This window comes from Hemitrygon akajei, chromosome 4, assembly GCF_048418815.1.
Source record: "Hemitrygon akajei chromosome 4, sHemAka1.3, whole genome shotgun sequence".
NCBI classification, from domain to species: Eukaryota; Metazoa; Chordata; class Chondrichthyes; order Myliobatiformes; family Dasyatidae; genus Hemitrygon; species Hemitrygon akajei.
Genome location: NC_133127.1, coordinates 132,441,694 through 132,468,113, shown reverse-complemented (window position 1 = coordinate 132,468,113; position 26,420 = coordinate 132,441,694). Strand labels below are relative to the sequence as shown.

The 26,420-nt window shown below is 39.6% G+C and overlaps 1 protein-coding gene and 1 pseudogene across 1 annotated transcript in view; both read left to right on the top strand.

Annotated features, from left to right (window-relative positions):
* Positions 1-26,420, top strand: part of LOC140726020 (centrosomal protein of 63 kDa-like) — an 85,881-nt gene that overhangs the window by 17,091 nt on the left and 42,370 nt on the right. The window contains exons 5-8 of the mRNA XM_073041918.1: positions 5,183-5,278; positions 8,274-8,345; positions 16,117-16,344; positions 22,190-22,335. Coding sequence (XP_072898019.1) covers positions 5,183-5,278; positions 8,274-8,345; positions 16,117-16,344; positions 22,190-22,335 — 542 coding nt within the window. The remainder of the gene's footprint in view (positions 1-5,182; positions 5,279-8,273; positions 8,346-16,116; positions 16,345-22,189; positions 22,336-26,420) is intronic.
* Positions 21,578-21,983, top strand: LOC140725954 (small ribosomal subunit protein eS21 pseudogene; annotated as a pseudogene).

Genomic DNA, 26,420 nt, shown 5'->3' with positions numbered 1-26,420 from the left:
ATTTCACCATGGCCGATTTATTATCCATCTCAACCCCATTCTCCTGCCTTCTCCCCATGACCTTTGCCGCCCTGACTAATCAAGAAATATCAACTTCGGCTCTAAATTTACCCAATGACTTGGCCTCCACTGCCATCTGTGGCAATGAATTTAACAGATTCACTCCCCTCTGGCTAAAGAAATTCCTTCTCCTTTTTCTAAAGTGACTTCCTTGTACTCTGAGGCTGCACCCTCTGGTCCCTCACTAGAGGAAACATACCCTCCACATCCACTCTGTCTAAGCCTTATATACTAATATTCGAGCGGTTTCAATGACATCCCCCTTATTCTTCTAAACTCCGGCAAGTACAGGCCCAAAGCCATCAAATGCTCCTCACATGTTAGACCTCTCCTTTCCTGGATCATTTTGTCACCTCAAAGCACTCCCCTTCAGTACCACAGCAAGACACCATTCTGGTAGTAGTAACCATATAACCGTATAACAATTACAGCACAGAAACAGGCCATCTCGGCCCTTCTAGTCCATGCCAAACGCTTACTCTCACCTAGTCCCACCGACCTGCACTCAGCCCATAACCCTCCATTCCCTTCCTGTCCATATACCTATCCAATTTTTTTTTAAATGACAAAATCGAACCTGCCTCTACCACTTCTGGAAGCTCGTTCCACACAGCTACCACTTTCTGAGTAAAGAAGTTCCCCCTCGTGTTACCCTTAAACTTTTGCCCTCTAACTCTCAACTCATGTCCTCTTGTTTGAATCTCCCCTACTCTCAATGGAAAAAGCCTATCCACATCAACTCTATCTATCCCCCTCATAATTTTAAATACCTCTATCAAGTCCCCCCTCAACCTTCTACGCTCCAAAGAATAAAGACCTAACTTGTTCAACCTTTGTAACTTAGGTGCTGAAACCCAGGTAACATTCTAGTAAATCTCCTCTGTACTCTCTCTATTTTGTTGACATCTTTCCTATAATTCGGTCACCAGAATTGTACACAATACTCCAAAGTTGGCCTCACCAGTGCCTTGTACAATTTTAACATTACATTCAACTCCTATACTGAAGGCTGAAGTTCTAGAACTTTCCATGCCCTTTGTATAATGCAGGGGCCTAGCCAACAATGTGGAAAATTGCCCAGTTATGTCCAGTCTGCAAAAAGTAAGATACATGCAATCTGGCCAATTGCCATCTCACTAGTGTACTATTGATCATCAGTGAAGTGAGGGAAGGGGTAATCAATAGTGCTACTAAGTGGCATTTGCATAGCACAACTTCCTTGCAGAAGCTCAATTTGGGTTCCATCAAAATCAGTAAGCTCCTGACCTCATTACAACCCAATTTCAAACATGGATAAAAAAAGGCTAAACTCCAGCAGTGGCGTGAGAGCAACTGCCATTGACACCGAGGCGATATTTGATTGAGCAATAGCATCAAGGAGCCCTAACCAAGCAGGAGAATCATGGGAGAAGCCCTCCACCAGTTAGAATCATGCCTGGCAAAAAGCAAGATGGATGCAGTGCTGGGGGCGGGTGGGGGGGGGGGGATGTCAATCATGTCAGCCGCAGGACATCTCTTCAGGAGTTCCTCAGCCCAATCACCTTTCTCAATGACCTTCCTTCAGTCTTAAGTTCGGGAATAAGAACATTCGCTGATGATTGCACAATGTTCAACACCATTCATGATTCTCAGATAAAGAAGCAATCCACATCCAAAAGCAGCAAGCTCTTGATGATATCCGGGCGAGATATTCATAACACAAATTTGCCAGGAAATGACAATATCCAACAAGAGAAAATCCAGCTATAACCTCTGACATTCAATTACCACTAAACTCCCCACTATCAATAATATCATGGGGAGGGGGAGGGCGGTAGCTATCTAGGTAATGTGTGATAAAAGCAGGTCAGAGATTAGGAATCCTGTGGTAAATAACTCACCTCCTACATTACCATCTACAATGCTCAAGTCAGGAACGTGATGAAATGTTTCTACTTGCTTGGATGAGCACCGCATCAACAGCACTCGAGGAACTTCACACCATACAAGACACAGCAGCCAGATGCACCATCCACAATCGTCTGCTCAGTTCACCACCAATATATAGCCGCCTCAGCTTGTAGCTTCTATAGAACGCTCGGCAGCAACTCACCGAGACTTCTTAATTAGCACCTGCCAAACCCACAGCCAGAAGATAAAGGTAGCAAAAGCTTGGGTGTTTCATCACTTGGAAGTTCGCCACACACCATCCTGACTGGCACTAAAATGCTTTTGCTGGCCACTTTATTAGGTACACCTGTACTTCTGTTTGTCAATGCAAGTATCTAATCAGCCCATCAGCATGGCAGCAAGTCAATGCAGACATGGTCGAGAGGTTTAGTTGTTCAATCAGAATGGGGAAGGAATGTGATCTATGACCATGGAATGATTGTTAGTGCCAGACGGGGTAGCTCGAGTATCTCAGAAACTGCTGATCCCCTGGGGTTTTCATGCACAACAGTCTCTAGAGTTTACCAAGAATGGTGCAAAAAACAAAGGAAAACATCCGATTGCTTCTGTGGATAAAAGGGCCTTGTAAGTGAGAAAGGTCAGATGAGAATGTCTAGAGTCGATAGGAGAATGACTGTAACTCGAATAACTGTGTTACAATGGTAGTATGCAAAAGAGTGTCTTTGAATGGACAACACATCGAATCTTGAAGTGGATGGGCTACAGCAGCAAAAGACCATGAACGTATATTTAGTGGCCTCTTTATTAGATACCAAAGAGTGTATATTGCAGTTCCTTCACCGACACTGGGTCAAATTCTGGAATTCTCTCCCTAACATAATCCTGGGTCAATTGGCTTTATTAATGTCACATATATTGTGGTACAGTGAAAAACTTGCCTTGCATACTGCCTATACAGATCAACTCATTGCCACAGGGTATTGAGGTAGTACGTGGTAAAAAGCAGTAACAGAAAGCAGAATAAAGTGTTAGTTACAAAGAAAATCAGTGCAGGTAGACATTCAGTTGCAAGGCCATAATGAAGTTGATTGTGAGGTGAAGAGTTCATCTTATCGTACAAGGGGACTGTTCAAATTTCTCATCAGAGCATAGAAGCCCATCTTGAATCTGGTGTTACATGTTGTCAGGCTTTTGTATCATCTGCCTGATGGGAAGGTGGAGAAGAGGAAACATCCACAGTGAGTTGGGCTTTGATTGTGTCAGCTGCTTTACCAAGACAACAGGAAGCATACTCACACCTCAAGAATTGTAGCTGTTTAAGAAGACAACTCATCACCATCTTCCCAGGGCAACTAGGGATGGGCAATTGTAGCTGTTCAAGAAGACAGCTCATCACCATCTTCCCAGGGCAACTAGGGATGGGCAATTGTAGCTGTTCAAGAAGACAGATCTTCCCAGGGCAACTAGGGATGGGCAATTGTAGCTGTTCAAGAAGACAGCTCATCACCATCTTCCCAGGGCAACTAGGGATGGGCAATTAAGAGCTGGCTCAGCCTGCGAAGCCCACATCAATGAATATATTTAAATAATCCTCTAGTTCTATTTCTACTTTGGATTTGTTACCTTTACCAACTGGAAATCTTCTAGAATCTAGATGTAGCGTTTGTAAGGTTCTTAGTGTTCATTTTTATTAAAGCAGATAATATCTACAAAGCATCATTTACCGAAAGCAGTAAACTCTCCACACCAGTGTTTCATTTAACAGCGCAACATAAATCTCACCATATTATGCACTTTGTTCTTAATGAATGAGGACTACACTAAAGAATTGGGGAAATTAAAATAACTATTTCTCTCATAACTTCTTGAAATCAAGTCTATGTTCCATCATTTGTAAGGGAAATGTCAAGTTTTAGTTCTGTTCATTATTCCACTCTTTAATTTTCCATTCTTTGTTCGTCTTTATTTTCAGAGGGTTTTGTCACCTATTGAAAAAAAGACATAAAATATTTATTGTCCATCTCATTCCTTTGTTCCATATTATAATTTTGGCTGTAATGGACTCAAAAGTACCCAACAATTTCTTTAATATTTTGTAAGGTGGAACATGCTATCAGATTTAAATTTTCTCTTTATAATTGTTATGAAACCCCTGCTTGAATACTTTATTCATTCACTCTGCATTTCAGGAATAATTAATCTTTGAGTTAATTCCAAGTATTTTCACCAAAATGATGCTGATGTTAAAAGATTTAAATTCCAAGGCATGTTTCATAAATGCATCCTATATTCTTTGCTTAATGTAGAATTAGTGCAAATCAGATTAGCATAGCTGACATTTGTCAAATATCAGAAGCACATAAGCAGAAAGAGTACTTCCCCTTAGGAAACCAGGACTGAACAGATGTCACTTTAAGATTAATGCTAGGCCATTTCAGAGTAAAATCAGAAAAGTGTCTTTTCTGCACAGAATTATGGAACTGGTCTTAGTCTAATAAGCAGTGGACTGATGCCAAATGAAGCTTTTTGAGTATGAAATACCCCTGATTCTTGTGAAGAGCTCTACAATTAGTCATTGGCTCAAGAGCGCACAGTGAGTGTAATCAAGCCTCAAGTTTTCACATAAAAGAGCTCATTCTGTTTAGAACAGTCCTTCACTAAATCTCTTCCTTCCTCTATACATCTTTCTCTCTATCTCATTCACTTTGCTGCACCACCCCATTCTTCTTCCCTTGGCTGTCTCATCGCACTTACAATCTTTGCACCTCCCCACAACATTCCCCCTCACTTTCTCCCCACTTCCTCTCAAAGACCAATAATCAAAAATATTTATGTTCTTTTTAACAATGGGTATAAAACTACAATTAACTTCTTTTTTAATTAATGCTCCCAATAATCATGATCATTGTGTAAAACATTCAGCAGTCCTAATCATAATATTCTAAGAGTCAATGATGTTAGTAAAGGATACATGAATTAATAAATCTTATTTTTGGCAGATCTTTATTGATATATTTTTCAAAGTTATGTATTTTTTTATCTTCTTTATACCATGGTTTGTCATTATTGTCAGATTTCAAAATTTGCTTTGAGCTTTTTTTAAAATGCTGGACACATTGCTTAAGGGATTGAAAGTTCTTGTTGATAACAGGGGTTGATACTTTATCTGGATTTTACCATCTTATTTTTTATTGCAGTAAATAGTAGATATCTGTGCATCATTGTCTTGTAGGTAGATGAGCTTCATCAGCAGTTACAAGATGTTGAAAACTCCCATAAACTAATGATACAGAAGTATGAAGAACAGTTTAAATCCTTGAAATTTGATGTAAGTTGATTACATGTTTTTTGGCAACGTTTAATCAGTTTCAAATATTGTTTGCTGCAGGTGAAAATAAAATGATGGAATGCTTTGACAGTGATAGTTTTTGAAAATTGTATAATTGTGACCAGCAATTTGCTCTCAGTTATTCCTGCATCTCCATAGTTCAACTGATAGTAAAAACATCTATTTGTGTAGGGTTTTATCACACTTTTATGAGGATTTATGATGATAGTAATTCCAAGGAAGTTCCTGGCCGATTAGTTTTTTAATAAATATCAAAGATGATTCATGCAACTTTGCAAAAGGCTCAAGGTAAACTTCTGACTTGAAATTCTTGCTCAATGGAAGAATTCAAGTTAACTGAACTACTGTCAATTTCATTCTCTGAAGTCCAGTGGGAGAATTGCCTTTGCAATTTCATTGGGATAATGAGGCAGGAGTAGAGAAGGGGGGCGGGGCAAGTATTGGTCTTTATTGCGAAGAGTATGGAATACAAATTAAGAATTTTTGATGCAACTTTACTAGTTGAGCTTTTAGCAAAAACCCCCTCACAGGAGCACTTGGCCATGATCCTAAAGGGTCTTCATGTAGCTGTTTGACACAGTATGTCTACTGTGTTCTTTACCAATCTGCTCACATCCATCTAGACTGCCCCTTACTCTCATTGTTGGAGCATCCATTCAATTAATAACATAACATCCCATAGTTGGACAGTTGTTGATTTATTATTATTTATTACTTTGAGATCCACGTGCAGAGAATTCACCTGCTGGGCTAAATACCAGCAGAGAATGCACCTGCTGGGCTAAATACCAGCAGAGAATGCTTCATAGAAATGGTCAAGGTCAGTTTCAATACAACTTAATCCAGAGAACACTGAAAATGCTGCAAAGCTTTCTATTGAAGATCCTGCTCTTACTGCTGTTTTAGTTGGTTAAAGGGCTATAAAGCAATTTCTCACCCAGTTTCTTTTAACTTGGATTGCTTTTTCGATATAGAGTAGATCTGGGTAGATTGTGCATCTTGGTCTGGATTATTATGATGAACTACCGCTGGGCAGTTGATAAACTTTTTACAATAAACAGGCAACAGCACATTGAAAGTCACCTTTTCTCATGGGTATATACTGTATACCAATTTAGAACAGCAACAACTGTCAATTAGTTGAGCAGAAGCAAAAGTAGCCTTGTTTTGTGGGAAACAAAAATCTACTTTAACTTTTATGTGGATATCCTTTCATTCGTTTATAATCAGAGAAACAATCATGGGAAAATTCAGATATTGCATGCACAAATTTATCAAATCATGTTTAATTATCATTCAAACCATACATGGATACAGTTGAATGGGGCAGTGTTCCTCTGAGGCCAAGATGCATAACACACATTCAAAATAGTGAGAGAGAGAATAAAAAACACAGACATTGTTACACAAGAAAACACATGTATAGTCCAAGTTCCTGAGCAACATGCAAATGGATGGTACAGCTCCTGGAAATCCAGCCTGTCATTCCACAGGTCGAACACTGGAGGCCAGCACTGATGGGAGTGGCCAGCTCCCAACCAAGCATGGACTCCACACTACACCGCCTCCAGCATCATCTCACTTGGACTGTAGCAGCAGGCAAGCCTGCTTGAGGCCTAGTCCTTGCTACAACTGAGACAGTGCTGCTGCCTCATCACCTGTCTCACCACCAAACAAGGGAAACAGGCCTACCACATTTCACATCATCAATGTCCAACCTGGTCTTGCAACCACAAGAAAAACATTCAAGACAGTCACTCACAGTTACACTGCAAGCTGCTTTTGCACACCATCTCCGATGTATTTGAGTAGCAGACAGCAGCAACATGGTCTGTACCCAGGTTAGCTCCTCCAAATCTTCTCAAACCCATCCGCTGGCATCACCTTTTCCCCAGCCGACCACTGGCTTCTCCTCCGACCCATCCCCTGGCTTCTCCTTCTCTGGCCCGACCACCAGCTCCTCCTCCTCCTGGCCGTCTGCCGGTTTCTCCTTCTACGGCCCCTCTGCTGCTTTCTCCTTCACTGTCCCCTGTGCTGGCTTTGCCTTCTCTGGCCCCACAGCCAGCTTCAGCTTCTCCCGCCCATCTGCCAGCTTCACCTTCTCCTGCCTGTCCACCGGTTTCTCCTTCTCTGACCCGAGCACCAGATTCTCCTTCTCTGACTTGTCCACCGTCTCCTTTGAGATCGCAGCCAGTGGCTCTGAACAGCCAACACACCACTGACAGCTGTAGACCTGCTGTACCTGTTGTTCTTGAGGTATAGTATAGTCTTACGATCATAAAAAACACATTTTAAAAAGAAAAGTGCACATTTGATTGTCCCCAGAGAGGCCAAAGTGTACGAACATGTTGCCATCTTAAAGGAAGTATTTAGGTTACTTACGGGATGCATTTAGGTTCTCTAGGTGTGTTCCCTCACTTTGAACATAAACATACTTAATTTTAGTATAAAATATGTTTCTACATGAAATTATATTGTGATCATCAGTGAGGCCAGTGGATCATTACTTGCCTGAAGAGTATCTCGGTAGTAACTCTTGCACATTATGGCATGGAATTATATAGGAGCAGACCATTCAGCCCAACCAATGGCTGCCAGCATTTACACTTCATTCGGTTCTTCTGTTTATGTAACAGCATCATTATAACCTTCATTTACTTCACCCTCAGATAATTACCTGGCATTCTTTGAATGCATCCATATGCTTAGGCCATGCCAATTTGCTGTGAGTGCAAGCTCCGCCATTTTACCAGTTTCCAAGTGAAGTCTATATCTGCTGGATTCCATGCTTGATTTCTTGTTGACGTACTGCTGTTCACTTGCTTTACCCCAGTAGTGTGGGAAGAATACCAATCAGTGGTTCTGTATAACACGATGTGGATCATGTACTGCCACGTAAAGGTGCAAAAGTGAATAACTGAAACAATCATTTTGTTGTAGTTGTAACCGTGATTTGTTGCTTTCTGTTCTTCAGCTCGGTCAACTGCATAGTACCTATGAGAAGCTGCAAAACCATCAACAAAAGAAAGCCAGTGAGAAATATAAGGTAAAGCTTGCAGATGGACATAGCCACATTACCATAGCTTATATAGAAATGACTTGAGCAGGCTTAACTTTATAGATTAAAAAGGTGTTGGCCAACAGACCTGCAGTGATTTTTATTCTGCTTACTGTAGATGGTAACCATGTAACTTGAGTTCCTGTCGCCTTCCTGTCAGCTTGAACCAGTCTGGCCATTCTCCTCTCACCTCTCTCATTACCAAAGTATTTTCACCCGCCACTCACTGGATTTTTTGTTGTTGTTTTTTAAACTATTTTCTGTAAACTTTAGAGACTGTTGTGCATGAAAATCTCAGGAGATCAGAAGTTTCTGAGATACTAAAACCACCCCATCTGAGATCAAAATCATTCCATGGTCTAAATATCTTACATCGTATTTTTTCCCTTTCTGATGTTTGATCTAAACAACATCTGAAGCTCTTACCATGTCTGCATGCTTTTTTTCGCATTGCATTGTTGCCACATGTTTGGTGCTTAAATATTTGAATTAACAAGTGGGTGTAACTAATAAAGTGGCCACTGAGTGTATATCTACCAGGTGCTAAATCCAGCATGGCTCAAGTTATTATGCAGGCAACCATGATGTTTGTTTTTATTTCCATCCAATCTACTTTTATAACACATCCTGCAAACAACATAAAATCTACATTAGATATATAATTATTTCAATGGCTGGTATAATTAGGGGATTACAATTATATAGTTTAATAGAAATGATCAATTTATAAAATGCATCCTGAAAAATGTATCTAAATGTAACCCTCAGGATCTGTCAGCTGCGTAAGTCTGGGGAAGACGGTCTCTGGCCTTGCCAAACTTGTGAAATTGAGGTGCAAAACCTCCTGTTTGTGTGGATGCTGCGTGATGTTCCACCCTGCCACACATCAGTACCACAAAATAACAGATAGTACCCCATATGCAATTGAACAATTTAGCTTTATAATTCATAATTTGACTAAAGTGTTAGTAAAGTAAACCAAAAAGCAAAGGGCTCATTTTAATCAAACAGTCCAATATGCACAAGTTGGAGCTCACGGTTTCCCTTCCGCTGGTCCTCCATCGAGTTCCCCAAGCTTCATCGACTCCCAGCTCCACTCCAAGTCTACTCTGTTCAGGTGTCCACGACCTCTGTTTTCTGGCGTCTTCTCTCTCCATCTCCATCCGAATATAATGACCAAGATCACCTCAGTGTCAGGCACACAACACAAAAACACACTCCCCTTATTGGACGGCTCACATTCCAAAGCACCCATAAGCCAAACACTGCTTCTACAGAAAGACCATTACATCAGCAGTGGAACCGTTCGCAAGGTGTTGCACAAAACCTGCATTTACTATTGTTCTTTTTAAGTAGGTATGTACTTATGTACAATACGTAAATAAACATTGAAGTGCTTCAGAATAGACTTTATTTCTCTTTTTTGAAAGTCCAGATCTTCTTTACCTTCAACTCTGAAGTAACATATGCATAGCTGACCATGGGAACAACATTAAGTTTCAAAGTTAAGGCCAACAAATTTTAGTGATTGACTTTGTGTCTTGTTAAGACACAAAGCAAAACTAAATTGAACAGGGAAATGAGGTCACTGGAATTGAAGAAGTAGAACAGTCTGGTAATTGGTATCTGAAGGAAGAAGACATTTTCCCTAATAGCATTACCAGTCATTGTTGTAGTTTTAATTACATGTAGTAGTAATTTTTGAATGGGAAACCTGTGTTGTTGGATCATATGGATCCAAATTGTTGAGTAACATGTTCGGATCTCCTTTTAGTTTAAAATTATATGATGGCATACCAGCTGGTGTCAGGAAGTTCAAAAATCAACAGGACGATACACAACCTCATCAACGTTTGTCACACTGCCAACAGATTTATATTGTGCAGATTGCCCTGGAAGCTTTGAAAGAAGATCTTTATTCAAGTACTGCACAACATAATTTTTGGTGCTAGAATTCTTCCAATACACAACCATTGGTAACAGATGGTGTTGAGTGACATTTGGGAAAACAGCTTGCATCAGATCGTGAAGTGATGTAACAGCTTGGGCCAAGTTTTCCATTGAAATTATTCCTTTAGAGTCTTTATGTTTAATTTCCCCATTTCTTAAGCTGAATAAAGTCAACATAAACTCTCTCACAGATGGATCACCTACCAGATATCTGATGCTTTAATGAGGGCGTTCACTTCATTTACTGTAGTACCTCAAGGGATTACTGGTAATGTTTAAGGAAAATCTCCATTTACCACTAAAGGAACACCTCCCAGTAATTTATCGTACTGTGTATGATTTGGCAAGTTTGGCCTGATGCATCAGTGCCTACTTCAATCCCACACAATTGGATTTACAAATTTTTAGAGTTTTTCTTCTGAGGTTCTCTGATCAATGATGAAGTCCCCATGTTTGTCATATTTAAAAGGAGTTGAAAAGACGAAGGTGATATTTTCTTTTCCCAGCACTGCCTGCAATCCTGGCCAATTGTGTTGAAGCAATGCCTAATGATGCCACAGACAGGGCAGTCATATTTTGTCCTTGAACTTGAGCCACAAGTTGACCCAATAGGAAAGGATTTTTGTTCATTCCACCAGAAACATTCGAAGAAAAATGATCCCTTTGTCTTTGTAAACAGTGTCTGTAATGGTATCTAAGATATTTCTTTGGTATCTCACTAAACGTAGCTTTCTAAATTCCAGAGAGTACAGACCCTGAGCCATCAGACATTCCTCATATGATAACATTTTCATTCCTGGAATCCTCCTTGTGAACCTCCTCTGAACCCTCTTCAATGCCAGCACATCTTTTCTTAGATGAGGAGCCCCAAACTGTCCACAGTACTCAGAGTGAGGCCCCACCAGTGCCTTATAAGGCCTCAGCATCACATCCCTGCTCTTGCTTTCGAGACCTGTTGAAATGAATTCTAACATTCCTCACCACAGACTCAACCTGCAAGTTAACCTTCAGGGTGTTCTGCACAAAGACTTCCAAGCCCCCTTGCTTCTCAGATTTTTGGATTTTCTCCCCATTTAGAAAATAGTCTGCACTTTTATTTCTCCTACCAAAGTGCATGACCATGCATTTTCCAACATTGTATTTCGTTTGCCACTTTCTTGGCCATTCTCCTAATCTGAGTCTTTCTGCAGCCTACCTGTTTCCTCAACACTACCTGCCCCTCCACCAATCTTCATATCATCAACAAACCTGGCAACAAAGCCATCTATTCCATCATCTAAATCATTCACATAACAGCATAAAAAGAAGTGGTCCCAACACAGACCCCTGCGGAACACCACTAGTCACTGGCAGCCAACCAGAAAAGGATCCTTTTATTCCCACTTGCTGCCTCCTACCAATCCACCAATGCTCTAACCATGCCTGTAATACCTCTTAAAATGCCTCTTAACTTGGTAAGCAGCTTCGTGTGTGGCACCTTATTAAAGACCTTCTGAGAGTCCATATATACAACATCCGCTGCATTCCCTTTATCCATCCTACTTGTGACCTCCTCAAAGAATTCTAACAGGTTTGTCAGGTAACATTTTTCCTTAAGGAAACCTTGCTGACTTTATCCTATCTTGTCCTGTGTCACCAAGTACTCCATCACCTCATCCTTAACAATTGACTCCAACATCTTTCCAGCCACTGAGGTTAGGCTAACTGGTCTATAATTTCCTTTCTGCTGCTGCCTTCCTCCTTTCTTAAAGAGTGGAGTGGCATTTGCAATTTTCCAGTACTCCAGAACAATACCAGAGTCCAACGATTTTTGAAAGATCATTACTAACAGCTCCACAGTCTCTACTGCTACTTCTTTCAGAACCCCAGGGTGTAGTTCATTTGCACTGGGTGACTTGTGTACCCTTAAGTCTTTCAGCTTTTTAAGCACCTTCTCCCTTGTAATAGTAACTGCATTTATTGCTCTTCCCTCACGCCCTTCAACATCTGGCACACTGCTTGTGTCTTCCACAGTGAAAACTAATGCAAAATACTAATTTATTTCGCCTGCCATCTTCTTGTCCCCCATTATTATTTCTCCTGCCTCATTTTCTAGCAGTCCTATATCCACTCTCATCTCTCTTTTACTTTTTACAGAATTGAAAAAGCTTTTACTATCCACTTTGATATTGTTTGCTAGCTTGCTTTCATATTTCATGCTCAAACTTAATGTAGGAATTTTAGACAAACTAGAAGTACTCCTTAGTGTGCACATGCCAACGAAAAATAAATTCATCGATTCTCATTGGAAAAATTAAAATTAAGCTCCAGTTAGACCAAGAAGCAATTCCTATACGAGTTTTAGCCAAACTAAGAACCGTAGTGCAAATCCTTATGCTAACTTGCATGCAAAATTTCAGATTTTCTCTGTTGTTCTGATATTGACCCATGTACAGGACACACAGGCGTTCTAGTTATTGCATATCTTTAGATTTGTAGTTTATATGATTCTTACACCATTACTCTTCTAATTATTTTTCCTTCCCTTATCAATTTCTATGTCCTCTTTTTCTGAATTCTGAGGTATTCCCTATTCTTAGGCTAGAATTCTCCAGATTGCTTCACTGCTGTTAATAAAGCAATCAATTTGATCAATTTAACTTCATTGTTACCCAATTCATCTCCTACGTATGTAACTAAAAACTACCATATCTGATCCTTTGTTAATACATTTACAGACATCGTGAATTATTACAGTACACCACATTAAATGAGCATTGAATTAATTTAGCAAGAAGAGGACAATAAGGAAATGTCTGACTGTTGTCTATTTCAGCATCATTACCAATTTAATATGTAGTCATTTGTCCAGTTTGGGTATCAGATAGACATGGTGCCATTTTTCTTTCTCATTTACTTTCTCGTGGTAAAGGTTACTGGATTCTCTTTAGGGTTGTGAAGCATTGAACTGATGTGGTTATCCATGGTGCCAACATGAAGCCTTTTTTTAAGTCAGAACAGAACATGAATATAGAGTAGTTAATGTTTTTTCATTTATCTATAAACAAATATCATTGGAGAATTACAAAGTCCTTCCTTGTAAAGTAAAGCCGTCAGTGAATTTAATTTTGCATGTTAAATTTTTACAAGTAATTCTTGCAAGCTACTACAACAGTATTTTTACTCAATGGCTCTGTTCTACTTATACAGCTGTAGTAAACAATAAAAAAGGGACAAAAGTGTGTAACAGCGAGTGAAGAGGGATAAGGGGTCTGACTGCAAGAGAGGCAGGCGGGAGATCCAAGAGGTAGTGCTGGTGGAGCCTCAGCCTTGAGCTTGCCCAGCAGGTCAAAGAATGTTGCTTCCTGTCAGGATGAGAGTGGGAGGATGAGCAACCTAACCGTGGCACCATAGTTCTGGGGGCCATCCAGGTAGAATGTGCTTGCAAAAAATGAAATCAAATACTGGGAAAAAGTGACATAGGATGATCTGATGTAGAATCCTGTGGGTTGAGTCAAGAAGCTACGAGTGTAAAATTACTCTGATAGGAGTTATATGTAGGCCTCCGAACAGTATCCAAGATGTGGGATACAAATTATAATAGGAGATAGAAAAAAGCATGGATAACGTGGAATATTACTATGGCCGTGGGGAATTCCAATATGCAGGTGGATTAGGATACTTGGGTTGCTGCTGGATCACAAGAGAAGGAATTTGTAGAGTACCTACAAGATGACATTTAGAGTAGCTTATGGTCGAACCCACTAGAGAAAAGGCAATTCTGGATGGGAGCTTAAGGTAAAGGAACCATTAGGAGTAAATGATCATAAAATGATAGAATTCACCCTGCAGTCTAAGAGGGAAAAGCTAAAATCAGATGCACTGGTATTACAGATGGGTAATGGTAACTACAGAGGCATGAGGGAGGAGCTGGCAAGAGCCGATGGAAGAGGACACTAACAGGGATGATGGCGTTTCTGGGGGTAATTCAGAAGCACAGGATCAGTTCACTTCAACAAAGAAGCATTCTAAGGGAAGCATGAGGCAACATGGTTGATGAAGACAGCATAAAAACAAATGAGTGGACATGCAATTTAAAAAGTGGGAAGCTATCAGAACCCAAAAGGAGGCAATTAAAAAGCAATGAGAGAAAAGATGATATATGAAGTTAAGATAGCTAATATAAAAGAGGATTCCAAAAGTCTTTTCAAATATATAGAATACAAGAGAGCCAAAAGTGCACATTGGACTGCTGACAAATGACACTGGGTAGATAGTAATGAGGAACAAAGAAACAGTGAACAAACTCAATATGTATTTTGTGTCGGTCTTCACTATGGAAGGTAACAGCAGCATGCCAGAAATTTGAGAGTGTCAAAAAGCAGAAGTTAGCGTGGTTGCTATTGCTATGGAAAAGTTGCTATGGAAGGTGAAAGGTCTGACGGAACAGTAGATATGTCACCTGGACCAAATAAACTGCAATCCATGTTCTGAAAAAGGTAGCTGAGAAGTTTGAAACATAGAAACATAGAAAACACACAGCACAATACAAGCCCTTCAGTCCACAATGCTGTGCCAAACATGTACTATCATTAGAAATTATCAAGGGTTACCCATAGCCCTCTATTTTTCTAAGCTCCATGTATCTATGCAAGAGTCTCTTAAAAGATCCTATCGTATCCACCTCCACCACTGTCACTGGCAGCTTATTCCATGCACTCACCACTCTGCATAAAAAACTTACCTCTGACATCTCCTCTGTACCTAATTCCAAGCACCTTAAAACTGTGCCCTCTCGTATTAGCCAGTTCAGCTTTGTGAAAATGGTCGAGGTATTAGTAGTGATTTTTCAAGAATCACAATATTCTTGTATGGTTCTGGAGCACTGGAAAATTTCAAATGTCACTCCAACATTTAAGAAGGGAAGGAGAAAAAGACAGGAAATTATAGTCTTCAACTATTCATTCCTCTCAATAAAACTTACCTGAACTGCTGAGTTCATCCAGCATTTTGTGAATCACCCTAAATTATATCCTCCAAAAGGACCATAACGTTTGGAGGTTTGCATGCCTTAGTGACCCAAAGAGCTATGCTGGCTGGAGCCAGGGCCTTGGGCTTTAGCTCTTGGTAGGGTCACCCATGCCAAACAGGTCAAAGGGTAGAGACCAAACTAAGAGTGGTCCACCGGTCCTCCAGGTTAGTAGGTTCAGGTTTGAGTGTTGTTTGACCCTGACTTATCAAACAAAACTGTTACAGAACCAGCAATGAAAATCTGTGTGTGATGGTATTCCTGAGTCTCTACGCAGGACTTGTGTGGCTTACAGTAATGAAAACTGAGAGGAAGCTCCTGGCATGATGAAGAAAGCCCTGTACACCACCAAGACCAAGTTCAAAACTGGCTTCTGGAACATTAACACCAGCATGCTAGACCAAAGACAACTTGGCACTGTAACATAGAGGAAGAAATGAGGACCCTGAACTACACCTGGGGCACAATAGAGAAAATGGCCAAGGAAAGAGACAAAGGACCTTCACTGCTGCCCTAAACATCAGCAGCGTAATAGGCAATAAGTATGTAAGTGCTCTAAATTATAAGCCAGTTATCCTGACTTCAGTGACTGGCAAGATATTAGAGTACATTATTAGGGAGGAATTTTGGGTTTACTTCGAGTCCCATGATAACATAGGCCAAAGTCAGCAAGGTTTCCCTAAGGGGAAATCTTGACAACTGGGTTGGAAATCATTGAGGAAATCACAGGCAGGATAGACAAAGCAGAGTCAATGGATGTTGTTTACTTGGATTTTCAGAAGTCTTTTGACATTGCTATAGATGAGGCTGCTGAACAAGATAAGTGCCTATGGTGTTAAAGGAAAGATGCCAGCATGGACAGATGATTGGCTGACTTGTAAAAGGCGAAGGATCAGAATGAAGGGGCTGCTGGTGACAAGTGGTGTTCTACAGTGGTCGGTTTTGGGGCCACTGCTTTTCACGTTAGATGCTAATGATCTGGATGATGGAATTGACACATTTGAGGCCAGGTCAGCAGATGATGCAAAGGTAAGTGGAAGGGCAGATAGTGTTGAGGAAACAAGTAGTCTGCAGAGGGACTTGGACAGATCAAGAGAATGGGCAAAGACGTGGCAGATGGAAGACAATGTAGGAAAGTGCGTGTTCATGCACTTTGATAGAAGAAATAAAAGTGTAGACTCTTTTCTAAATGGGAAGTAAATTCAGAAATCGGAGGTCCAAAAGAACTTGGGAGACCTCAAGCAGGATTTCCTAAAGGTTAATTTGAGGTCGAGTCAGTAGTAAGGAAGGCAAATGCAATGTTAGCATTCATTTCGAAAGACTAGATTGTAAAAGCAAGGGGGTAATGCTGAAGCTTTATAAGGTATTAGAGAGAGCACATTTGGAATATTGTGAGCAGCTTTTGACCCTATTAGAATGCATATAAGAATGTGCTGGCATTGGAGAGGGTTCAGAGATCATTTACAAAAACATTCCCAGGAAATATGAGGAATGTTTGAGATGGTTCTATGCCTGTACTTGTTCAAATTTAGAAGAAAGAGGGTGATCTCATTAAAGCCTAACGAATATTGGAAGACCTAGACAGAGTGGATGTGGAGGGCTTGTTGGTGGGAGACTCTAGGACTGGAGGGCACAGCCTCAGAATAGAAGAATGTACCTTTAGAACAGAGATGAGGAGTAATTTCTTTAGCCAGATGGGTGGTGATTCTGTGGAATTCATTGCTATAGAAGGCTGTGAAGGACAAGTCATTGAGTATAATTAAAGCAGAGTTTGATACCTTCTTGATTTGTAAGAGCATCAGAAGTCAAGAGGAGAGGGCGGGAGAATTGTGTTGAGAGGGAAACATCAATCGGCCATGATGGAATAGTAGAACAGGCTCGTTGGGCTGAATGGCCTAATTCTGCTCCTGGAACTTATGGTCTCGATCATTTGGGAGCCAGTGCATAGCAGTAAATCCAAGAAGTGAACATTGATCCAATCAAAAATATTATATTGGAAGCATTGTTAACATTTCCAAAGCAGCAAAATGCAATTTCTTCCTTCAGCTTTTCTTTGATCACTAGGTTGGAGATTTGCTCTTTCTTCTGCACTTCAAGCTTTTTGCTGCAGTCATCTTGCCCCAGTCCACTGAATGCAAATTAGATCTTTCCACTGCAGTTTGAGCCTCTTTCGCTGCAGCTTTGGCATAACCATTGCAGCCTTCCCCTTTCTTTATGGCAGCTTAAGCAACTTTATATTTTTTGTGTTTTAAGAAGTTTTATCAATATCAATAACAGTACAAAAATGGTGGTCTGCTAGAATGAACAATATTCATATTTTAACAATATATAGATATCCTAGGTGATCTTTTCCATCAGGTGTTTTCTCTGCAGAGTGAAAAAAATGCAGTGAGTGCCAACTCTTGAGCATTTTGGGCACAGTCAAGAGGATTTCCATTTATAGGATATACGCTGACCATTTGCTAATTGCAGTGAGCATTTAAAATAATATTTACCCATTAAAAGTATGTTCTAATAAATATGATTGCTAATTGATTTAGCCAATTCAAGAAAAAGCAGCCTGAACTTTAATCCCTTTCTTATTAGTTTTCAAGAGAGTTCCGGCATGCATAACTTAAAAAGAAATATTTTAGGCTGTGCCACTATCCATATTTATTAGATTAAGCCTCTTTTTCTAGATTCTCAAGGCATAAATCTGTCAATTTTCATTTGGAGAACTTTAAAAGTAGGTCCCATTTGGTCAATGGAATTCCTTCTATAGGGGTTTTAAGCAAACTGTGTGCATTCTGGAATTCAGAAGAATGAGGGGTGACCTCGTTGAAACCTATCAACTTTTGAAAGGTCTTGATAGCGTGGATGTGGAGAGGCTGTTTCCTATGGTGGGAGAGTTCAAGACCAGAGGACACAGCCTCAGAACAGAGGGACATCCTTTTAGAATAGAGCTGAGGAGGAATTTCTTTAGCCAGAGAGTGATGAATCTGTGGAATTCGTTGCTACAAGTGGCAGTGGAGGCCAAGTCATTGGGTATATTTAAGGCAGTGGTTGATAAATTCTTGATTGGTCATGGCATGAAGGGATTCGGTGAAAGGGCAGGAGATTGGGGCTGAGATGGAAAATGGATCAGCCATGAAGAATCAGAATCAGATTTAATATCAGCAGCATATGTCACGAAACAGCAGCAGTACAATGAACTACATGATAAACAGATATAGAGGGGAAAAATCAGCATTACATCAAGTATATACTGCATATGTCTATTAAATAGTTAAGTTAAAATAAGTAGTGCAAAATAACAAGAATAAGAAAATAGTGAAGTAGTGTTCGTGGGTTCAATGTCCATTTAGAAACCAAATGGTAGAGAGGAAGAAGCTGTTCCTGAATCGCTAAGTGTGTGCCTTCAGGCTTCTGTACCTCCTTCCCAACAGTAGCAGTGTGAAGAGGACATGTCCTGGGTGGTGGGGATCTTCAACGATGGATACCGCCTTACTAAGGCAATGAAATGTTGGAGTAGACTCCATGGGCCAAATTGCCTAATTCTGCTCGTATATTCCACTCATATTCTGACTCATTCCACCGAGATGTAACACTGAGCGTCATAGGAAGTCATTCCTACTTGTGGCCATCAAACTTTACAATTCCTCCCTCGGAGTGTCAGACACCCTGAGCCAATAGGCTGGTCCTGGACTTATTTCCACTTGGCATGATTAACTTGTTATTACTTAATTATTTATGGTTTTATATTGCTATATTTCTTCACTAGTCTTGGTTGGTGCGGCTGTAATGAAACCCAATTTCCCTTGGGATCAATAAAGTATGTCTGTCTGTCTGTCTGTCTATATCTTATGGTCTTATATGCTTACACTAAACCTAACTTGCATGCAAAATTTTAGATTTTATTAGTTGTTCTGATACTGAACTGTGTGAAGAACACAGACATTCTGTTCATTACATCTTTAGAATTGTAGTTTATATGATTCTTGCTCCATTACTTTTCTTATTACTTTGTCTTCCCTTATCAATTTCTTGGTGCTTGTTTCTAAGTTCTGAAGTTATCCTAATCCTTGGGCTCGCAGTTCTTTTTGACAATAGAATAAACTGTTTCCTTTGATCAAATGCCATTTTAAATGTCTCTTACGAGCCAGTGCTGGGGTCCTTTTCCTTTTGAATTCTGTACCTTAGAAGAGATCTATTTATTGTAAGCTACGTACCAATTATTTAACTATTAGCTGCTGGTTATTCACCGTTCTACGTTTTAATGTTGTTTCCCGATCCATGATAGCCCGTTCCTTCCTCATACCTTTTATAACCTGATTTGCTTAGATTTGGATTCTGAATGAATGAAACCACTTTCGTATGATATCAAATGCTATCATCTTTTGATTACTCTTCTTTAAATGTCCCTTAATTATCAGATTTTTAATTTGAACATTGTCAATGTACAACAATAAAATAGGTTGTTCCATCATTGGTTCCTCAAAATACTCATACAGAAACCCAGCACTTGTATGTTCTATTAATTTTTCATCCACACCATTACTGCTATACATTGATAAAATTTCTCATGATTATTATATTATATTGTTATTGTCTACCTGCAGTTTCCTGATTTTTTTTTGGTGTAACTATATGGGTAACTCCCATAACTGTTTTCCACTCAGCCCAAACGGATTATTTTTCTTGATTTTTGAGCTGAGGTAATTTCTGAATAGCCTTTATCACACCCTTCATTACCAAGACAACATCTCTTTTCCAATTTGTGCCTGTCTCTTCTGACTGTTTAGAATCCTGGAGTACTTAATTCCCAAATATGGTCACTTTGCAACCAGATCTGATTTTGATTTTTAAATTTGTGCCATCAATTTAGCTATCATGAATGCATTGTGTATTCAGATAGAGACTTCTGTCCTTTTATCATTTTACTGAAATTTACCGTACCAACTCGTGCTCCTAATCCAGATGTGTTCCAGATCCCAATTTTGACCACTGCCCACAATCCAGACCTTGAGTCCTTTGTTTATCCTTCTAAAATTCTCCCAGTCATGGGGCTTGTTATTATTCCTCAGTTTCTGATGCTTCCTCTTTTAATCTAAACTTCCCCTTAAACTCATCAGTCAGCAATGGCTGGATCACTTTTCCCGAGGACTTACATTTATTTCATTTTAAAATGGATATTTCTCAAAAATTATGAAATAACATTTAAGTATTTGATTGACATTCAATGCAATTTATTAAGAAAATTAACAGTGAAAAAGACCCCCAGGTAAAAATAGCAAATTGTGAAAAGGCAAGTTTCAGTGAGATAAGAACAGATCTGGCCTGAGAAACTGGTATCAAAGCTTGGCAGGCAATTGAACAATAGGAGATCTTTAAGGTGGAGATGTTTAAGCTAAATGCTATTTATATTATCAGGAGAGAGAAGTTTGTGAAATTGTGAAAGTACTGTCTGGATGATCCAAAAGATTCTTGAGTTATACAAAACAGATATAAAGGCCACATCGATAACCCAAGTGACAACAAGCAGAGTACAGAAAGTGCAGAAGCAAAGTGGAACAAAATAAGAGAACACATGAGAAAAGTACGGCAGGGATTTACTGGTGTAATTTTTTGAGTGAAGTAGATAATTTTGTTTCTTTTTCTAACTATATACAATTAGGTATTTTAGAAAAAATAGCTTGAGGCAAAATACTATTATAACATATCCTTATTGCAGTGTTATTTTTTCCCTAAAGTTTTTTAGACACTGATTATATATTCTTCCAAAAAGATGCAAGACCTGTTTTTAGTTTTCATTTATAAGCCAGGTTTGTGTTTTCCATTGGATGTAGACATGCAATGCATTTGGGCTAGAACCACTGAAAACTGCCAACATTTCTCAGTGTTTACTCATAAGTACGGATTTCTTTTACTAAATGCAAAAGTCCCAGACCTGCTACCTAATCTTTGCCATTGAATACCCCATATTTCCTTTAATGCTGTCCTAATGGAGCCCAATAGCCCAGGATAAAGCAACTGCAATTGTTTAGTGGTTGCCTGCTGAAGTCAGTGAGTCCATTCATTCATAAGGGGGACCAGCGTTAGTGTTTCATAATTTACGTATTTTTTAAGAATTGTATTTGATTTCATATTTTAATTGTTTACTTAGCTGGCCCACTGCTTTGCCAATTGTCAGTTTTATGTTGGCCTTTTCTTGGGGTATTTGATCTGGTTACTGTCACATTGCCCTCCTACCTATAATTTTGATGGCACAATGCACAGAAGACTCTATGCAGTTTTTCGGTGTCGGCCATTTGCGTGGAGATCTTTGTCTCATCTGAATAAAAGCCCTCCAACTGAACTAAATCCAACATGCAGAACGACGCAGGAGAATTCGTTGATCTTTATGTTCCACGCAAATGCTCTGCTAGCAACAGAATTATTGGTGCTAAGGACCATGCCGCTATTCAAATCAACCTTGCTGAGGTCGATAAAGTAACTGGGAGATTCAATGGGCAGCACAAAACCTATGCCATCTGTGGAGCTATTCGTAGGATGGGTGAATCAGATGATTGTATCCTAAGGCTAGCAAAGACCGACGGGATTGTGGCCAAGGCTGTCTAACAAGCAGAAGACTTGTATTTGGGAAGGCTGATGTTTGTATAGAAATAAAAAAATAAACAAAAAAAAAAGAAGACTCTATGCAAACCCTTGCCATGTTGAATCAGAGTAGCTGATTCAAAATGGCAAAAAGCTTTCAGTAAGTGTAGGAAAATGCATGGTTCAGAGGTCTGTGACTGAGAGAAACCTTTTAAATTATTGCAAATGATCAATTTTGAAGACTCTTGATCTTATAGCACAGTAAGGTGGTCTAATTCAATTATTGATATTATGTGTCTAGAAAATGGAGTTAAAACTTTTAGACCTCCAGACTGAATTGCAATCACGAGATGATCTACTGCAAGTAAACCACTTGGAGCAGAAACAGCTACGGAAGGAGCTAGCCAGAGTCAGACAGTCCGTAATGCAAAAAGATGATGTCCCTAGGTAAGTTTGCAGCAGCTGAAAAATAGCTACAGTGCATATTCTACAAACTGATTTTAAAATTACACTTGTATGCAAATTGTTTAGATTAGATACTGGGAAAAAACTGGAACATATTTTCAAAAAGTAAAGCAAAACTTTGCTCTGCTATATCATCAACTCTACAAAAGATTGTCACTGATTTCTGATAGATATTCTTTCCACCTAATCAGTGAAATATAAAGAAAGAGGCAGTGCATTGGCTGTTAAGTTCTAACCAGCGTTAAGATTGCTTCTCATGATTTGCAACCTACCTTTGACCTTCAGTGAAGCTTACCATGGACCATGTGAAGAATGACAATGGCAGTCAAAAGCCAAAGACTATTCAGACCAAAAATGTACCGGTATTTGCTGTGCAATACAGTACTGCTGTGCAAATATCTTAGCCCATGTAAATAAAAGTTCTGTAAAGCGAAGTTGTTTTAAAAAATAATGAATTGAAAGGTTTCTAAACATCAAAAATTACTATAAAGGGCAGTAGACAGTATGAAACAGAATCAAATCAATATTTGGTGTACCACCCTTTGCCTTAAAAAGTACATTAATTCTGTTAGGTGCTCTGTCATGCAGTTTTATGAGAAAATGAGCTGGCAGGTTGATCCAAGCATCTTGGTAAATTTGCTACAGTTCTTCTGCAGACTTTGGCTGACTCACTTGCTTCTGCCTCTCCAGCTAATCCCAGACAGTCTCGATGGGATTGAGATCAGGGCTCTGTGAAGGCCATACCATCGAAAACCATATAAAAGATCTAGCATGCCTAAGACTTTTGCACAGTACTGTATTTGCCATTCTATGTATATTTCCATTATACTTGTAAGATAGAGCATCGGCTTTATCCACGGAGAAACACTTCTGTCAAATTAATTTCTTCTTAGCGATCTCCTACATTATTGAAGAAATAATTTTATATTATGTTTCGCGCTCACTGTGTTGTCTGTATTTGTTCGTTACTTTTTATTTTATTTAGAATGTATAGTGTGAATCACTATTGCCCATCTGAGTGTTCCCTCTATTAAAAAGGTGAGCAGAACTGATGACATTTGAGTTTTTGGCTATGGAATGGAAGTTGCCCTCAGCCTCTTTGCTGGGTGAGTAGATCTCCCTTCAGCTTCAGGCACCATTAATACACCTGTACAACATAGAACATAGTGCAGGGCAGCACAGGAACAGACACTTGGGCCCACAATGTTGTGCTGAAACAATTAAATTAGTATTCAAATATCTAAATAAACTCTTCCACCTGCACAATGTCCATGTCCTTCTATGCCTATCTAATGGCCTCATAAAAGTCTCATAAATGTCTCTTTCCACCACATTCCAGGCATCCACCACTCTCTTTGTGAAAAAGTATATCAATATGCTCAGCACTGATCTCTCTGTCCTCCATGTCCTTCTCCCACATCCTCCACATCAAGCAAATATTTCCCCTTTATCCTTGAGTGTTTCTACCTCCTCCCTAGTTTCCTCTTGCTCTTGATGTATGTATAGAATGTCTTGGGATTCTCTTTAATCCTACTTGCAAAGGACTTTTCATGGTCCCCGTAGTTTTCCTCATTCCCATCTTGAGTTCTTTTCTGACTTCTTTGTAATCCCTACAGGCTTTGTTTGATTCCAGCTTCCTAAGCTTTACATACTTCACCTTCTTGACTAAGTTCATCAACTCTCTCAGCATCCAAGGTTCCCTTGCCATCCTTGTGCTTCCTTCTGACTGGAACATACAGTACCTGCCCTGCACTCTGTTCAGTCAGTCTTTAAACACCTTCCTCATATCAGATGTAGACTTGCCCAAAAACAGCCATTCCAAATTAACTGACCCTGTCTAATGCTCTCGTAATTTGCCCTGCTCCAATGTTAATACTCTTCCCCCCCAAGGTCCATATTTATCTTTATCTATAGCTATCTTAAAACTTAAGGATTTGTGGTCACTGAAACGTTGGCCATCTGGCTAGGCTCATTGTCCCACACCAGGACCAGTACAGCCCCTCTGGGCTGAAAAATGGCAGGGGAAACTTAATGCAGTTAAGTGTAAGGTGCTGTACTATCAGAGGACAAAACAGGGTAAGACTTGAATAGTGACTGGTGAGCTCTTAGCCGTGTCAAAGAACAAAGGGACCTGGCAATATAGACCTATAATTCCTTGAAAGTACAGGAAATGGATGTTATGTTGAAATTATACAAGACATTGGTGAGGCCGAATTTGGAGTTTTGTGTGCAATTTTGGTTACCTACATACATGCAGGAAACGTATCAATAAGCTTGATATCAATACCTTTTCCAACTTTCACCTCCCAGCTTCTCACTTCACCCCCTTCTCCCACCCACCTCCCTTCCCCCTCATGTGGGTTTACCTGCCAGCTTGTCCTTCCTTCCCATTCCTCCACCTTCTTATTTTGGCTTCTTCCCCCTTTCTTTCCAGTCCTGATGAAGGGTACTGGTCTGAAATGTCGATTGTTTATTTCTCTCCATAGATGCTGCCTGACCTGCTAAGTTCCTCCAGCATTTTGTGTGTGTTACTCGAAGAGTTTGAAATAGTGCAGAGAAGTTTTACAAGGATGTTGCTGGGTCATGAGGATCTGAGTTATAGGAAAAGATTGAATAGGTTAGGACTTTATTCCTTGGAACATTGGAGAATCGGAAGAAATTTTATAGAGGTATATAAAATTACGAGGAGTATAGATAAACATGCAGGTACTTTTTTCCCTTCAGGCTGGGTGGGATTACAATGAGGGGTCATAGGTTTAAAATGAAAGATAAAATATTTAAGGTTAATCTGAGGGAAGACCTCTTTATTCAGAGAGTGGTGTGGGTGTGGAATTGTGAAATGTTGTCTCGGTTGTAAACAGTTAAGAGACGTTTGGGATAGGTAAACATGGGAGAGGATATGGTGTGGGTGCGGGCAGAAGATCAGGTAGGCATGGACTAGATAGTTGCTGTACTGCAATAGTCTGTGACTCTATATCAGTGTTCATTCCTTATTGTTCTATTTGCTCTCTGGGTTAAATAAACTTTGTAAACATTGCTTCCCACTGAACAGATCCAGCTACTACATATTTAAAGTAATGGGTGGTTGTATGATTCCAAAGGTGCTCTGTATCTTGCAGTGTAGTTTATGGCCATAACTTTAAGTAATAAATGCCGTCCTACTTTTTTTTGGCATTTAATTGGTGATTTAACTCTCACAGGGCCTTATTAACGGTATTATAAGCATGGCACTTGATGTCTATTTAATAGTTCTATGACTAGACAGGTTATTAGATTATTGAAGTAGAATAGAAGTAGGATGATTAGCAAATTTTAATTTAGCTTGCTGGGCTTAAAAGGATAGAGTGGAGACTCTGAAAGCATCCGTGTATAAGATAAGAAATACTTGGAGGTATTAATAATTTTTTGGATAATTTGAGATGAGCTTTACATCAAGAAAGAAAAAAGATTTGAGAGCAAAGTTTATAGAGCCATTCCTGTTCAGCCAAAATTACTGTTGCTTAACTAATTCAAATGAAAGAATATAAATTAAGTATGATTTTATTGAAACGAGGAGGCTAATCTAGAGCTATTTAAAGTGGTAAGTGACATAGTTAGTAGATCTGCTGCCTCACAATGTCAGACCCAGACTCCATCTTAATTATGGTGTTGGTTACAAAGGCTTTCTCTGGGTGTTGCGGTTTCCTCCACATCTCAAAAGTTTTTAGGGTAACTGCACAGTTTGGGAGATAATTACCCTTAGTGTGTAGGTGAGTGTGTAGGTAATTACCTCAGAATTAGACTGAGGTAGACTGATGAGAATATGGGGAAAGTAAAAACATGGGATCAATGTAGGACCCACATAAATGAATTGTAATGGTTGGATATTATCAACCAGACTCGGTGAGGCAATGGGCATCTTTCTGTGCTATGTGTCTATGTTACTGAAGAACTTCACAAGTTGAAACTGGCCCTCTCGCCACATTACTGCTACGTATGTGCATGGGAGCAGTTTGCAGGTATCCAAACCAGAAGAAAAATCAACACTGCACTATTAAATATTTCCTGCTTGGAATGTTTCCATTTGG